Consider the following 17,367-nt stretch of genomic DNA (forward strand, 5'->3'; position numbering starts at 1 on the left):
ATAGATATGTGTACATGGGTACACAGATGCTGATTGGGCTGGTAGTATCTCAAACAGAAGATCTACCAGTGGATTCATGTTTTCTTTGGGGAGTGCTGCTGTGACTTGGAGCAGCAAGAAGCAGCCTACGGTTGCTCTATCGAGTACGGAGGCCGAGTACAGAGGAGCTACTATGGCAGCATGTGAGGTAGCTTGGTTGAGAAAGCTACTTGCAGATTTGGGTCTATCAGTGGATAGACAAGTTGTCATTTTCTGTGACAACATTAGTAGTATACAGTTGGCCAGGAACCCAGTCTTTCATGCTCGTACGAAGCACATAGAGGTCCACTACCACTTCGTCAGAGAGAAGGTCTTGGCAGGAGACCTTGACCTTGTTTATGTCAGCACAGAGGATCAGGTAGCTGACATCTTCACCAAAGCATTGGGTACAGAGAAGCTCCGCAGATTCAGGGCTTCGCTTGGTGTACATGAGATGGAGTTGAGCTCGAGGGGGAGTGTTGAGATATCGAGCTCTAGTGAGGCGGTGGACACTGATGACCCGCCTGGGGGATAGGCCCCGCACTTACACCACTGGCATGGTTGGTGAGATCTTGGGTGATATGCGGCCAGTGGGATGACAGGCTGTGTGACAGCCACTCTAGAGACTGGCATAGTTATAGCGCCAGCTCATTTAGTCGGGTTCACACTATAGAGAACCCGTGTATGTATTTGGTTGAGTACCTTTCATATGGTGTGTACTCTTATTCTTGTATATGGTGTGTTGAGTGTTGAGTAGAGAAGAAGAAGATTTTCAGCCTCTCACCTTGTGTGTTCTCTATTAGGGTTTTGTGAGTGTGTGTGTATGCTTGCAAGAGCTCAAGCTCTATTCCCCCCTGCATCTTTTCAGTTATATCATGGTTTCCATGGTGCTAACAATGAGCACAAGATTATTGTTATCTTGGCTGCAATCTGCGCTTGTATGTTTTGAGTCTTAATCCATCAACAGCTCCTATGATTGTAGCAAACCTTCTTATTCCCACCTCTTCCTCTAAAGTAAATAGCATTATCTATAACCTTAGGCCTATCTTCCACTATAGAGGGCCTTGGTGGTTGGTCGTGCATTCACTAGATATAGCTTCAAATAAACAAATTTTGTCATTAACTATGGAATGTTGTGATCCAAAGAAGATGATTTTGTAGATATTTGAGGACTTGATACTTGTTCTACTAAAGAAGTGGACATTGAAGTTGTATGGGTACCTTGGAAAGATGATGAAACCTTCATTAATGCTTCCTTATTTTATATAATGACCAAAGCTTCATTGTATGTCTTTGGATCCTTGCACACCACCTTGCTGTGCAAGCAAGGTGGCTCCAAAGCCATCACAAATTTATTATTCCATACCAACCAAGTTTGGAAAGGATGGGCATGTTGGAAGGGACCAATTAACAAAAAGTTATCATTTTGATAAGAGGTTCACATTGCCGCCCACCCCCCACTTGCTTAAAGTATTTAGTTGTGCACATGGTGCCTGACCAAGTTACAACTTTATATGAAGTTTGGTTGTGTGCCGAGGCTATGGCAGGCAGAAAAGAGCAACATGGTTGAAATTGAAATGGTGATTTGTCACCTTAATGTATGCATGGCTTTATGATGATGTCTGAGGAGTGAGGACCAATGAGGAGGTGGTCCAAGAGGGTGATTTTTTAAAATCTAGGGGCTGTGTTCACATTGGACTGGCTAATAGAGGGCGGACATGCCAAATTGGAAATTTCATGTGTTCCACATTCCAGCAAATGACAGGGAAGGAAGGCTCTATTGTTGGCAGGGCCGCAGGCGTAGCGGTGGCCACGGGCATCGTATGGAGCATCTACGAGTCCATCAGAGCCAGGAGAGAAGAGGATGCTGTGCTTCGAGCGTACTTTGGCGATGACGATACCCAGCTCAATCAACACCACTTTGCGGCTACTGATCAGCAACTCCACACAGATCTTGAGGTCCAGTTCTAGCTTGACATTATGAGCCATCAGGCATGCTTTGGAGGATTTATTAAAGCAAATGGTCTCTCAGATGTATGTATGCATGTATACATACATACACACGCACATATATACGTTCGTGTACACATACATTTATACATATGTTTCCTGCATGCCTACTTACATGCATCCATACCTACATACATAGATTTACATATGGATGAATCAATATTTGCACATGCATGCATGCTAACATACATCTGCATATGCATTTCACAACCCTTAAACAGATGAATCAATATTTGCACATGCATACATGCTAACATACATCTGCATATGCATTTCACAACCCTTAACCATTCTTCACACAGGAGGTCAAAGTATCCATCAGGCCTGAAGCCCGCAAATTGAATGCGGAGGTTGTCGAGAAGGCGAGGTTTTTCCAGGCCAAACACAAGAAGAAAGCCAAGACGAGTTGGAGATATGAAATAAAGAGTGGGGACACACTTTGGGGCATATCAGCAGAGTATGGGGTAAGGAATGTGCTTTTTTACGGAAAAGGGCCAGGGTGTACTTCGAGCGTTGTTCATTCCTGTCGGTGTTCTTTACATGCAGATTTCTCTGGAAACTTTGAAGGCTGCCAACGGAATACATGGGGATGACATATATGCTGGTGATATGCTTGTCATCCCCTCGGAATGATGTATTTTAAGCAGGTCTTAAGTTCTTGTTTGAAAATCTTTCACTGCTTGTCAGCTCTTATCTTAGTGTAGTGATGCAATCAAGGAAGTGCCTTGCATCTGAAAATTGGTTTGGTAGATAATTGTGTTTCGTCCATAATTTCTTCAATTCAGGTGGTTAGAAATGCTAGGTGAGGTATGTACTGTTCGCACTTGAAATGAGTACGGAAAGTAATAAGTAGGATAAGGTACATTACACATGCTGGCTCTTTTTAATGATGGTATATTAGAAGAAGAAAAGAAGCAGCAATGGAATTTATGCCCTAATGTAGAATACTTTTAGTCCAGAAAAACTTGACATCGTACTTTTTCTGTGGTATTGAAAGAAAAAGGTAAGGTACTTGTTTCATATTCAACTATTTCTTCAATCCACCGCATGAAGAATGTTTCTCGAAGAGTTGACGATAATGGCTGCAGGGTCGGATAGTTTTTACATATGCATGTGGAGTCTCAGTTATAAAAGCTTGTCCTTTTGGTGAGTTCTTCCAACAGTTTTTGAAAATAAGGAAGAGTAGCCTAGCAACCCTAGATTCTAGAGGGCAAGCTTCTCAGAAGTTGTACAAGTACCTGCATTTTTCTGGGGAGATAGGAGTCTCACTGCATAGCTTATACCAAAACATGTCCTGCCAAGTTTGAAGAGAACTAATATTGAACAATTGATGCAGGATGAACACAAGTGTTTAATCTATGTAGCATGGAGCTCAAATGTCAGTGTGTACAAGTTTGTGCAAGTGAATACCCATTAGAGAACATGCATGAAGCACTTAGCGCCTTTACACAAGAAACTGTATTTTGTGGATGTGGGGTATATGGATGAGTTTGATTACCTGTTACCCTGTGCTTATAATCAAATTCTCTGACAGTGGGGATGGGCAAGTAGGGTATGTAAAGGCACTTGGATTGGAAAGTCTGTAAGTTTGAATGCAAACTCTTCTTTGTGTTCTGAATTGGTCATTTCTTCAATCTCCTTCTTGGCATTGCAATGGTACCTGGGGATTCACATCCATCCAGATGACGGCGGCCCTATTTTGAGGATTGGGATATGAAAGATTGGCTGTTTCATCGTCGGTCTAAATTGGGGCTTCACAACAATTCTGCCATGAAAAATAAAGAAAGCTTGACTAACCAGCTGCCAATATGTATTGCCTATAAAATTTGTTCCCTCTCGGTGTTGTGAAAGCATGGGAATGGAACAGATGAGTTGATACCTCAAGATGTGTAGAGCTAGGCATCACCTATGCATTGTGCTCCAAAAGCAATTTTGCAGTGAGTGGTTAGTTAGAAGTGATTATATTGGCTTGTAACTTGAAGGGAGAGCTTTCATGAGAAGGCACATTAAGCTCTTCAATGGGCTTATTAATTGAAAGATTAGCAGATGTTAGAAGCATCTATAAAACAAGATCTTGCAAGTAGGGGAGCTTGAATAGAGTTATTTGAGCTTTACGATTTCATATTTTAAAACTTGATATTTGATTGTAAACACCCTAATACATATGTGTATATATATTAATAAATATAGTTGCATAAATTCCAAGATCCAAGGAACATGCCCTTTTTTATTGGAAGGCTACTTGTTCTTGTAGACATAGAGCCTTGTATTTGTGAGGTTGATTTTTGTTCTTTCATTTTTCTAAGTACACTTATTTTTCAATATAAAATATTTATGTGAACATGAATATTTACTTGAAAATGTTGTTAAATAGTGTCCAACTACTAAGTTATAGGGTAGAGAGTAGATGTGAATAGAGGAGGATATTCAAAAAGTGAGTTTAAGAGAATAGGTGCTCTAAAAAAAAGGAGACTTGGGTTGGTTGTGTAGGAATGGTAGGCGGCCTTCGGGTGGTGGGAGACATTCAAACAATCATAATGATATTTCCTCCTCGAAAGAAAGTTAGGATTATGAGTCAATGTACCGATTAATACATCAAACACATGGCTTGACCATAAAAAGGTTGTCTATACTGTTTGTCTTGTAAAAGCTTGTGCAAGAAGGGAACACAAGGTGTTAACTCAAGATGGAGGGAGGGATCGTGAGAAAAATTATTAAGGATCCCTCTTTCCCAAGCTATTTGAAATTTTCATAAACAAGTTGAAATAATTATTATAATTTTTTGTAAGAAAGTAGTCCATGATTCACAATTGAAAAGCCTTGACGTACAATTAATGAACTGCAATTGAAAAGCCTTGATGTGTTCTGTAGATGAAATCACATGCATATCTTAGGGTGCCATGAACTTTATACTATCAAAATTCATCATTTTGTAATCTCTGTCTTTGTATTATCAACTAACTCTTCCTAGCTACTTGAAACAACGATTACATCAAACTTAATAGAATGTAAATATCAAACTCAAGTCTCTCTATACAATACGTCCCCATTGGATAGCCACACCTCAACACTATCACATGGGGTCTTTAAGACATTCTTTAAATGGGGTCAACTATTAAGAGAGTGAAAGAAGAGAGAAATGGAGAGACTCAGTTACGTGGATTCTAGATACACGAGACGTCGTTTACATGGAAGTCGAGACATGGGTGAAGGTTACCATGAATGCTTGCATGAGCAAGGCTTGATTGATACTGAGTAAAAAGTTATAAAGTGTTATGTACAACTTGGGCTTCGGTCTCTTTTCACACTTACTAATGTCTTGGTTTCCACATTGGGCCATGCCCAAGGCCCATAGTTCCTTAGCACTTTATTACAAACTATCTCCACCCATAAGTTTCATCCTCAAAACCTTGTAACATTTAGGGGTTGGATATCCACATAAAAGTGCTTGGAGTCTATATCCACCAAGTATGTGAAAATAGTCCCAAACTTGCTCTCCATGATGATACCTCCTTTGTCAATACTTCCAAATGTAAGTTTCATGATCCCCAAGTAGTATGAAGCTCTCTAACAATGATTTATAAGAAATTTCAGTAAGTAAAATCAATGTTATTCTCCTCATCTAATCCACCAAATGCACCTATAATACCTTCATAACCTCCCAAGATTGAAGTGGGCTACCAGGAAGCTTCTTCATTGGGTAAACCTCTCCATTTGACAAGGTATTCCACCAAAGAATGGTTGTGTAACATGTTTTCTCTAGTGTCCCAACACTTTTTTGCTACATACTCAATCATACATTCCTTATTTATTGGAGGTAATTTATCTTGTACTTGCATTATTGACTCCACATATGTTTTCAATTGAGAGACATGAATTTCGTGGTTGTTGGTAGCAATAGCTTATAAGCTAGTTGCCCAACTCTTCTCTCAATCTTATATGGAGCATAGTATCTATGTGCTAATTTGGTATTTGTATTACCCTTGAGAGATGCATATCTCTATTTTGGTATACGTAAAAGTGCCTAATCACTCCACAAATCTCCTATGAACATCGACATATTGCTTCATGCTTCTTGAGTATTCTTCAAATTGTCCTTGCATTGTTATATGAGAGTTTGTATTTTGATTTACAATCTCCTCTTTGTTGATCACCATTGGCACATTCACTTTGTATCAATAAGTAGCCTCAAAAGGCGACATGCCAATGCTTACATGATTTGTGCTATTGTAGCCACTCATCCCATGCATATTGAGTATTATGGCAAAAATCTCTCAAATATGTCTTCACCCACTCAGTGACTCTCTCTGTTTATCTATCTGTTTCTAGGTGATAGGTGGTGCTAGGAGTCTACTTGGTATCCATGAGCTTAAATAGTGTTCTCCAAAATGAACCCATGAACTTGCCATCTCTATCATGCATAATTTGTTGAAGCATTCCGTGCAACTTGAATACAAACTCCACAAATTGTCTTGCAACCATAGATACCGAATGGGTGACCTTGGTAGGAATAAAGTGTGCCATCTTTGTCAATCAATCCATCACTACAAACAAGATGTCCCAACACTTCCTTGTGTGAGGAAGTCTTGTGATAAAATTCATGGATATATGCGTCCACTTTCCCTCGAGAATAGGCAAGGGTTGAAGCAAACCTCTCGGCTTATGTATTGGATTGTTGTTTAATTCACATGGTGAACACCTCGTAACATATGCATGCACATCTCTCAACATCCCTTTTCAAAAGAAACTCTTTCTTACCTTATCACAAAGGTTTTGTAAAGACCCAAATGACCCACCATAAGCATTACATGCATTTCCTCCATAACCTTGCTCTTGCATGATGAATTAGATACAAGATAAATCTTGTCCCTATAGTACAAGAGACCATTCTTGAGCTCATAAATGAGGCAAATCTTCATGGATGCCTTATTTTAATTTCTTCACCACTTGTGATACTTTTTTATCCAAGAGAGATTCCTCTTAAATGTCCATGACCCAATCTTTATGTAGCTCCGAGATTGCATTCAATAAACAAGCCCACATCCATAAAAGAGCATTGGCCACTACATTATCTTTTCCATTTGTATAAGTGATCTCAAAATCATAGTTTTGCAAAATAGTCACCCCATCTTCTTTGCTTTGGAGATAGAGTCGATTGTGATAAAAAAGTATTTGAGTATCCTACGAGCACTTCTCACATAGAAATGACTTCCATAGAGATAATGGTGCCACTTCTTGATTGCATGTAAGATGACAATGATATCTTGATCATACACATGTAATTCCATCTCCTTGTCATCCAATTTGCGGCTCTCATATGCAATCACCCCATGATCTCGATATAATACGGCCCCAATACCTCTTCCACATGCATCCGCCCTTATTGTGAATGGCTTTGAAAAGTTGGGACATACTAAAATAGGGGTTGCTGTAAACATTCTTTTGATCTTTCCAAAGCTCTTATTTGCAATTGCATCCTAAAAGAATGTTTAATTCTTGAGGTTATCCATCAATGTTGTGGCTATGTATGCATACATTTGTCTGGTGCTTGAGCTCATTTGGCCACTCTAGCAAGTGTAAACACTTAATCTAATTGTAAGCACTCTCAACCTAGGATCCCGTGGTGTGGCTTTAATAAACAAGCGATGAGCACATACGTAAAATGTACAATACATGGTTTTCTAGTGAATTACAGCCATTCCGACGCTTGTAGCTCAAAAGAAGTGAAAATAATACAGTGGTAGGCATCGACGCCATAGAGGTCTCCAGCAAGGGTTAATAGGTGCAAACAAGAAAAACATAAATAGTAAAAGAGCTTGTGTGTAAGATTTTTACCTCGAGTGGTTAAGAAGATCTAGGCTCAAAAAAAAAAGCAAGACCTGTAATACAAAAAATGATATCAATGCAAAAAGAGGAGACTATAATACAAAAAGTCAAGACCTCGAGGTAAGCACATGAGATCATGTGTATGCATAAGCATAAAGCTTTATGCATAAAGCCTTTTGCATAACAATATGCTTATGCATACGTATTATGCATAAGCACATCCTTATGCATAAGCTTGAGCCTTTATTGCTTATGTGTATGCTGATGCTTTGTGCTATTAAGCATGAGATCATGTGTATGCATAAGCATAAAGCTTTATGCATAACAATATACTTATGCATACGTCTTATGCATAAGCACATCCTTATGCATAAGCTTGAGCCTTTATTGCTTATGTGTATGCTGATGCTTTGTGCTATTAAGCATGTGTCAACTAGTTTATGACTAGTAAGCAATCTCAACTAACTGAGAAGTAGGTACTAGCTACCAACTATTAGGCAGCTAGTTAAGGACTAGTAAGCATTCAACTTAGCTATTGGGAAGTAGGTACCAGCTAGTTACCAGCTATAAGTATGTCTCAACTAGTTTAGGAATAGCTATTAATCATGCTTAATAGTTGAGACATGTTTTAGCTAAAAATTAAAACTAGGGATACATAGTCCTAAACTAGTTGACACATTTGCTTAAGCATATGTTTTATGCATGAGCATGAGCTTTATGGTTTTTGCATAAGGCCTATGCTTATGCTTATGCATAAGCATAAAGCTTATGTAAAAAACTTTATGCATAAGTATATACTTTATGGCTAAGGCTTACACTAATTCTTCAGGCTTATGCATATGAATTATGCATAAGCATAAGCCTATGCTTATGATTCATGCTTATGCATACACATAAAGCTTTATGCATAAGCATAAGCACAGGCATAAGCATAAGCATGAGATTTATTGCTTATGTGTATGCTGATGCTTTGTGCTATTAAGCATGTGTCAACTAGTTTATGACTAGTAAGCAATCTCAACTAACTGAGAAGTAGGTACTAGCTACCAACTATTAGGCAGCTAGTTAAGGACTATTGCATAAGCTTGAGCCTTTATTGCTTATGTGTATGCTGATGCTTTGTGCTATTAAGCATGTGTCAACTAGTTTATGACTAGTAAGCAATCTCAACTAACTGAGAAGTAGGTACTAGCTACCAACTATTAGGCAGCTAGTTAAGGACTAGTAAGCATTCAACTTAGCTATTGGGAAGTAGGTACCAGCTAGTTACCAGCTATAAGTATGTCTCAACTAGTTTAGGAATAGCTATTAATCATGCTTAATAGTTGAGACATGTTTTAGCTAAAAATTAAAACTAGGGATACATAGTCCTAAACTAGTTGACACATTTGCTTAAGCATATGTTTTATGCATGAGCATGAGCTTTATGGTTTTTGCATAAGGCCTATGCTTATGCTTATGCATAAGCATAAAGCTTATGTAAAAAACTTTATGCATAAGTATATACTTTATGGCTAAGGCTTACACTAATTCTTCAGGCTTATGCATATGAATTATGCATAAGCATAAGCCTATGCTTATGATTCATGCTTATGCATACACATAAAGCTTTATGCATAAGCATAAGCACAGGCATAAGCATAAGCATGAGATTTATTGCTTGAGATTTATGGCTTATGCATAAGCATTTGCTTTATGTTCTATGGCTTATGCATAAGCATGAGATTTATGGCTTATGAATAAGCATATGCTTTATGTTCTATGTACATGAAACATATGCATAACGCCATGAGCATAAGCTTAAGCATTACTATATCCTACACCCCTGACACCCAAGGGTGAAATAAAAAAATAAAATGAATAAGTTCAATTATGTTTAGGAGCTTACCTTATGTAATGGAGAGAATGTGCCTTAGCTTCAAAAACACATTCTTCTATATACAGGTTTGTTCTTGCAATAGAAACAAACTAGTGATCCATATCCATTCGTTGTTAAGCCCAGAGTGGAAACTTTCTATGTGAGTGTGCGTATAATGTGAAAAAATATAAAATTTCAGTAAATAATCTTATAAATCAAAGTTTACTAAAATTAAGCCAAGACAATAAGCTTACCAATCCATGATGTCGTATTCGGTATACCGTTCATAGTTCTGCTTCCACATAAGGCATAAATGCACTCAAATAAGCCTCCATAACAACTCTTTCGTATAACTCCAGGAAACTTCACATGAGTATCTGCAGGTTTCACCCAACAATGAGTATAACTCTTTCGTATAACTCCAGGAAACTTCACATGAGTATCTCTCAATATAATGACTTCTTTTGGGGTGCTTGTTGTAGTGTTACTTGACTCTCCTATTATTGGAATAACAAAGTATTCTATTGTTATATCTTTATCAAAGATATAACATGGTTTCTCTCCAGCGGGTCTAGCTGACTGGATAGATATAAGATGATCTACACCATCATCTTGTGGTTTGATTGCAAAAACTTTCCATCTAGATTGAGGACATAATATTCCATCAAAATCATCAGCTTTAGTAATATAATAACGACCCTGTACTACAGTTTGATCACTCTTCAAACCTCCGAAAAAAATGTGAAAAGAAGTGCTCCCATAACAAGAAAAGCTCTCAGAAAACCAGCTCATAAGCACGCAATCTCTCAAAAAACCATCTCACAAACATACTACCAACGAATTCAAAGTCTAAATACGAATTCTACTAACGTTCTTATGCTTACAACATACGAACTTATAAAGGCCTTCACTTATTTTCAACATAGAGAGACAAAGAAGCTTGCCAGTTCCATCATACTCCTCCATTCTTCAAAGATCCTCAAGTGTGAACACAATGCAGCATCACCACATTATGGAGGAATGTAGCACATATGTGCACGTGCATAATTGTAACTATACATGTCATGCTTAGCATGTTTGTGTAAGTATGAAAAACATCAAGCATTTTCAAAGTACCATAACTTAGAAGTATGGGGGGGTGACTAAGGGAGGTGACCTCCCCCATTTTCAAAATACCATAACTTAGAAGTATGGGGGGAGTGACTAAGGGAGACCCCCCCATTTTCAAAATACCATAACTTTGAAGTATGGGTGGGGGTGACTAAGGGTGCCTCCCCCCCCCCCCTCCCCACTTAAGGATGACCATTGCCCTCCTTAAGTGGGTGGGTGCCCCTAGTTGGTGACCCCCACCCCCCACTAAGGACGACGTCGCCCTTAGTGGGGGTGACTAAGGGTGACAGTTGCCCTTAAGGGGGGGGACCCTACCCCCCGCTAAGGGAGACGTAGCCCTTAGTGGGGGTGACTAAGGCCGACAGTCACCACCCCCCACTAGTGGGGGGTGGACTAAGGGCAACCGTTGCCCTTAGTCACCCCCATGTCACCCTACTAAGGGCGACCATTGCTCTTAGTGGGAACCCCCACTAAGGGCGACGGGGGTGATTAAGTGGGGGTCCCTCCATTAAATGCTTGAAGGCTCTCCCCCCCCCTAAACAAAATGTACCCCCCCTTTGCAACACGACAGCCCCCCTCCTTAAAAACAACGCAACATTCCCCTCTCCCTCTCCCTAAACAAAACACGCCCCCCTCCCTCTGCAACAACGAGGCAAAACGTCCTCTCCCCCCCTAAACAAAACACGCCCCCCTCCCTCTGCAACAACGAGGCAAAACGTCCTCTCCCCCCCCTTAAAAGCAAAACACCCTCTCCCTCCCTCCTCCCTCCTAATAGCAAAATGCTCCCTCCCCTCTTTAAAAGAAAAACTCACATACTCTTGCCCTCTCTCTCTCTCTCAAACTCTCTTCCTCCCTAAATCCTGAAACGATAGTCCTCTCTCTCTCACACAAAACTCCCCTTCTCTCTCTCTCTCTCTCTCTCTCTCTCTCTCTCTCTCTCTCTCTCTCTCTCTCTCTCACACACACACACACACACACACACACCCCAACCCTTCCTTCACTCTCTTTTTTCCTCTCTCCATATCTTTTCCTCTCCACTCTTTTCTTCATTGTTTCTTCTCTTTTTCTTTGTTTGTTCCTTCTTTCAAAACCCTATTTTTTTAAATTTAATCTATTTTCCTCTATTTATATCTATTGCTTTTTTGCTTTATTTTTATCTTCTGCTTTCTTATATATTTTAGGACTCTTTCTTTCTTGTTCAATCTCCTTCTTCTCATGTTACTCCTCATGGTGTCTCCCCAATTTCAAAGAGGGACACAAGTATCCTTGATTTTCAGTGATACCAACATAGCTACTAGGACCGTCTTGCATATACACCCCACCGTGGATATTGTCCATGGAATTGCTTTGCTACTTGGTCATGTTGGCATGTCGATAGAAGATGTTGAGGTGGGAGATGTTTCTCTTCCTTTTATCCTCGAAGATGGTGATATCAACAAGTTAAATTGAACCAAATGATACATCATTGTGTGGCTAGCCCTAGAGATTATATAAGTCTTATTTTATCTCTTTCCACCTTTCTAGTTATGCTCTTTTATAATGATTTTTTTGAGAGCAATCTGGCTTGTATATGTCGATGTGTTTAGATTGTTAAAAACACATCAAAGAAAACCTCACAATCAAAACGTGCAAAACGTGTAAAGAGCACACCTGCTAGCAGCAGAGGCAAGCAAGCCAAGAAGTGACAAGTACCAAGAAGAGGATGAAAGAAGATAATGATTGGAGTCCTTCTTGAAGAAATCCAAGTTGAGTTGCTAAGTCTTCGAAGAAAGGTCCTTCTTCAAAAGAAACTAATAAAGTAAGAGAGATGGATGAGGGAATTGAAAAAGAAGACGAGAATGAAGAGAGTTTCATGGTGACTCCTACAACTCGCTTGCGATTAGAACTCCTACAAGATAGTCTTAACAGAGTGGAGGTAATTGTTAACCACATTTTATCAAATCTTACATAAGGTATCTATTGGATTACCAAGCATAACGTATGTGTGTATGCATATTGCAGGTGGTGAAATCTACTCCTTTGCCACCTATTCCCTTGTGCAGACTTGTGCCTAACCCCTCTATATACGAAGAGTGCACTTTAGGTACAAGAAGCTGGCAAGGGAATTTTATACGAATGGCTATGTTGTCGATAGATGCAAGTTCATTTGCTCCATCTCCCCATCCCATAATCCTGTTGGAGAAGTGACTCAAGATGATGTTATTACATGAGATGACATCTAACGATTGAAAAACGAGGAGTTCGAGAATATGATCAAAGGCACAGAGTGGGAATTCATGAGCAACAAGATGCTGTAGATGTGGGACGGTAATCATCTAGTTGTGGCATGGATGGAGGAGATTAATAAATGTGAGTCTACTTAAATTGCCTACTTTTTTGAATGCGATCTTTTGTTTTATAAAATAGTTTTGAGATTAATTAGATTTGCACTATCTAATTGTAGCATTCAAGAATATCGCATCAAGACATCCTTATGTTGACACACTATCAATGAGGATAGCGAGGGGAGGTTCTCACAGTGATCGCTTGCTTAAATAGATAAGAGAATATATGTTTTAAGACTCTTTAAATTGGGAATATTCGACGTACTATGTATCTTTCATCATAACCTTAAATTTTGTTGCCATAGAATGAATGAAGTGGACTATGTTTCTTATTCCCTTGTGGACAAAGTGTGCCTTATTAGGGCGCTTGGCCTGGTAAACAAAGAAACAATTATGAACCACACTAGAGAGATGAACAAGGCATAGATGGACAAGCACGCCTCGACATGAAAAGAAAAGGGCCGCCCATCCTAGTAAAATTGCGAGCTTTCGGCAAATAATATTCCAATTAAACCCTCAATCTTTAGACACTTGCAATATATGATAAACATTTGCATATTATCCAACTAATATTGTAATTCATGAATAATAGGATGAGTACCTTGCAGCCACCTGAGATATTGATCTCCTAATAGATGGTTTACCTACGCAAGAGTTTGAAGAGAAATGAAGAACGGCATTTTATAAAGATGAAAGAAAGTGGAAGCATGCTACAAGGCGGTTGGCAATGATTGCAAACCTTGCACAATACAACAAATGCAAGTTCATTCAAGGATTGGCTTCGAAGAGAAGTCATATGGCATGAGATAGCAGCGCAGGGTGTAGTCATCCTTACAGAAATATCAAAAAAGAACAAGAGGTAATTTTTTCAGATACATTCTTGGATAACCTCACCAATCTTAAGAGAATGTATGCTAGGAAGCTGTTCAAGTAAATGGTGGGATCCCTAAAGAAGCAAGGTGTGGTAGCTTCGAACCCTGCCGCCCGTCGTCAAGGCTACCAACAACAAGCGTGTTGTGTTCAAGTACGTAACATTCCATAAAGCGTACTTACTACTTGGTTGTACTCTTATACTTGTAAACTAAATGAATATAATAATGTGTAGGTGGATATGTAAGTACTATGCGGAGAGATAGATTGCAGATGTGCCTGCAATCTTAAAAGAATGGCATAATCCAAAACATGAAAGCACTATCAGCAACTTTGAGACCATTGGGATATAGAGATATATAACAGATTCTCATTCTTCCTTGACTTTCTAAGTGGGTAAATTTTCCAAGAGCGAGAATGAGATGTATACTCGGGCTTGTAAAGCAAAGCAATCAACCATGGTATGAACTATACAATTAGATATTTCACTTTAATTTAAATATTTTTTCTTAGATCTTTTCGAATGGTGAATTCTCTTGTGAAGCTTAGAATTATGTGACAAATCACATGTTCAAGGAAAAGGTAAAGGTCTTATGAAAGATGAAGGGGATGATGAAGATGAAGAGGATGATGATGATGAAGAGGATAATAATGATGATGATGATGAAGAGGATGATGATGATGATGAAGAGGATAATAATGATGAAGGAAAAAAATACCAAAAAAGGATGCAATGAATGAAAAGAGAAAAGGAAAGTCACTACAAGAAGAGGACGACTCTGATACCTCTCCATCAGAATATGACGAAAGCGATTCTGATAATAGCACACGCAAGATTGAGGCAACAACAAAAGTTGAAGAAGTTGGTCATGTAGCAACATAGGCAAGGCACTCTTTTACTTGTGGTTCATTGGTATTATTATTACATTGTTTGCATACTAACATAGATTAAGTTATGGATTTAGAGAAGCTTGCAAAGAGGTGAAGCGCCAAATGCACCATTGCAACCAATTAATCCACCTAGCCCCTGGGTGACCTGTGACTCCAATTCAAATGAATTTTCTAGCTATGATTTTACTCATTGGTAATGATAATGTAAAGTATTTGTGTGGTGCATGCACTTACAAAATGTACGCTTTATAGGAGTGTCTCGTCGTACCACGATAGTAGTCCTCAGTGCTCCCAATGAACATCAAAGTGCTAGTTCCTCTACCATTATAGAAGCCTCGGCATTAATAGGTGTAATAATCAATTGTGACCACATGTGAAATGATCGTAAAGTTGTATCTTTTATATCTTGTAATAACAATTGACGTATAACTCTACTCAACATGCTGTGGCAAGACATCATTCTATAAAGATGATGGCATGTGTTGGGGATCCTTCGAAGATAGGCCATGAACTTCTGAACCAACAGTGTCCACCTGGAGCTAGAACATGTCTTTGATATGTTGTTGAAGGCCAACGTGGGACACAGGACCTTTACTGTTAAAGGTGTCAATACAAACACAATGTGTGATTGTATTATAGTGAGGTTGCCCACAAGAGGTTCTGTTTATGGTTACCCGATGACATTGTCCCACCATGGAATCTATGCACATGTGAGTGATGAGATTCCATGTGTGTTGGGGATCCTTCGCGCGAAGATAGGCCATGCACTTCTGAACCAACAATGTCCACCGGGGGAGGTAGAACATGTCTTTGATATGTTGTTAAAGGCCAATGTGGGACACAGGACCTTTATTGTTAAAGGTGTCAATACAAACACAGCATGTGATTGTATTGTAGTGAGGTTGCCCACAGGAGGTTCTGTTTATGGCTACCCTGATGACATTATCCCACCATGAAATCTATGCACATGTGAGTGATGAGATTATTTTCTCTTCATTAAGACCTTATGTGTTGTTGTAGATATGTTGTGTGTGTGTATGTCATGTTTACGTTTTTTGTGTATGTCATTCCAATTAATGCCACATAGATGGAGAGGAGCACGCATTGATTCAGATTTATAAGACCATCTTAGATGACAATGGCTCTATTATTGTCATCGGTATTTTGTATCAAGTGGCAATCATTATAGCTCACGCCAAGCATTCTAACTTCTCCTTGGACACCTTGGTGAATGTGCGACGTACAATGCAAATTAGAAGGACCTTTGGACAAGAGGTAAGCAACATTAACCGTAGAGGTTGCCATTGAGCATCACTTTTTGCTATAAAAAATCATCTCATACTCCTGTGCAGATACATACCCTCGTTCGCTGCTACCTTCATAAGAATATTTGGACAAAACCATACACAACCTTTCCCACCGGATTATATCATTGATCCTTGCAACATGATGCACTAGGGAAAATGCCCAAATCGGACAGCATGGCAAGGTATGGAGTTAACTCTTCATTTGCTCCTAAATAAGAGCCTTATATTTTTTGGTGGAATTAAGAGAGATGTTTTCTTTGCAAGTGGATCTCAACGTGGATATGACTTTTGGGATAGCTTATTGAGTCATCATGTAAAGCAAGGGCAAGTGTTAGTAGAGCTTTATGCTGGATGTGGAGATTGTGCTATGGTAGCACAAAAAATAAGCATGAACATTGTTTGTATTGATCCTGAAGAGGATGTAGTGGAGGGTGTCTTGATGAAGATTTCATTGTAGTGCACAGTAAACATATTTATTTGTGAATATTCAAGTGACTGGGTAATAATATTATTTGTAGCAATTGTTTATGATTGTGTCATGATCTTAACTAAAGATCACCAACTTAGAGTAACAAAAAGCATCGACATATGGAGAGCTAATAGGGATTCAATTAAAAAAGAGAAAGAGGGCGAGAGCAATGCATGTTGGGGTTTTGCAATAAGACATCATTTTCCTCTGCAACAATGTTTATATACATACAAACCAATAAAGAATCAACATTTTCTATATTGTGTGGATGAATAAGGTAGTGAAGCGTTTATAGACTCGAGGATCTATACACAAAACATGAGTTAAGTAAGCTTTATTGAGAAATGAGAAAGAAATATAGAGAGAGTGAGCAAAGAGAAGGACATAAAGAGCGAGAGAGAGAAAGCAAGAGAGGGAGCGAGAGAAACAAGAAGGGAAGAGAGAGAGGGAGGATAAAGAGAGTGAGCAAAGAATGGGAATGAAAGAGAGAGAAGGTTAGAGAGGAAAGATAGAGAGAGTGAGCAAAAAAAAGGACACACAGAGAGAGAGAGAGAGAGAGAGAGAGAGAGAGAGAGAGAGAGAAGGAGATACAAAAGAGAGAAGGATAGAGAGAGAGCAAGAGCCAAGAGAAGGATACTGTATATATATATATATATATATATATATAGAGAGAGAGAGAGAGAG

The 17,367-nt window shown here is 39.1% G+C and overlaps 1 protein-coding gene across 5 annotated transcripts; it reads left to right on the top strand.

Annotated features, from left to right (window-relative positions):
- Nucleotides 1-1,718: 1,718 nt before the first annotated feature.
- LOC147607650 (uncharacterized) lies at nucleotides 1,719-4,098 on the top strand. 5 transcript variants are annotated; one of them, XR_015264741.1, is made up of 5 exons: nucleotides 1,719-1,977; nucleotides 2,331-2,492; nucleotides 2,575-2,675; nucleotides 3,117-3,174; nucleotides 3,365-3,641. XR_015264741.1 is itself a non-coding variant. In XM_086790634.1 (5 exons), exons 1-5 carry the CDS (start codon nucleotides 1,756-1,758, stop codon nucleotides 3,381-3,383), a joined length of 519 nt encoding a protein of 172 aa, XP_086646760.1. In that variant the 5' UTR covers nucleotides 1,719-1,755; the 3' UTR covers nucleotides 3,384-3,641. The 5 variants fall into 5 exon arrangements, 4 of the variants coding, with proteins under 4 accessions (XP_086646760.1, XP_086646761.1, XP_086646762.1 ...); XM_086790634.1 differs by having other exon boundaries at nucleotides 2,575-2,632; XM_086790635.1 differs by lacking the exons at nucleotides 3,117-3,174; nucleotides 3,365-3,641 and adding an exon at nucleotides 3,711-4,098 and having other exon boundaries at nucleotides 2,575-2,632.
- Nucleotides 4,099-17,367: the final 13,269 nt, after the last annotated feature.

Source organism: Cibotium barometz, chromosome 55, assembly GCF_041138505.1.
Source record: "Cibotium barometz isolate CiBa-2024 chromosome 55, ASM4113850v1, whole genome shotgun sequence".
Lineage (NCBI taxonomy): Eukaryota > Viridiplantae > Streptophyta > Polypodiopsida > Cyatheales > Cibotiaceae > Cibotium > Cibotium barometz.

Coding starts and splice junctions, on each gene's coding strand:
- LOC147607650 (XM_086790634.1), top strand. CDS start 1,756: ATGTGTTCCACATTCCAGCAAATGACAGGGAAGGAAGGCTCTATTGTT. Junction 1,978..2,330: donor AACTCCACACAGATCTTGAG/GTCCAGTTCTAG, acceptor TTCTTCACACAG/GAGGTCAAAGTATCCATCAG. Junction 2,633..3,116: donor TGGGGATGACATATATGCTG/GTGATATGCTTG, acceptor TAATGGCTGCAG/GGTCGGATAGTTTTTACATA.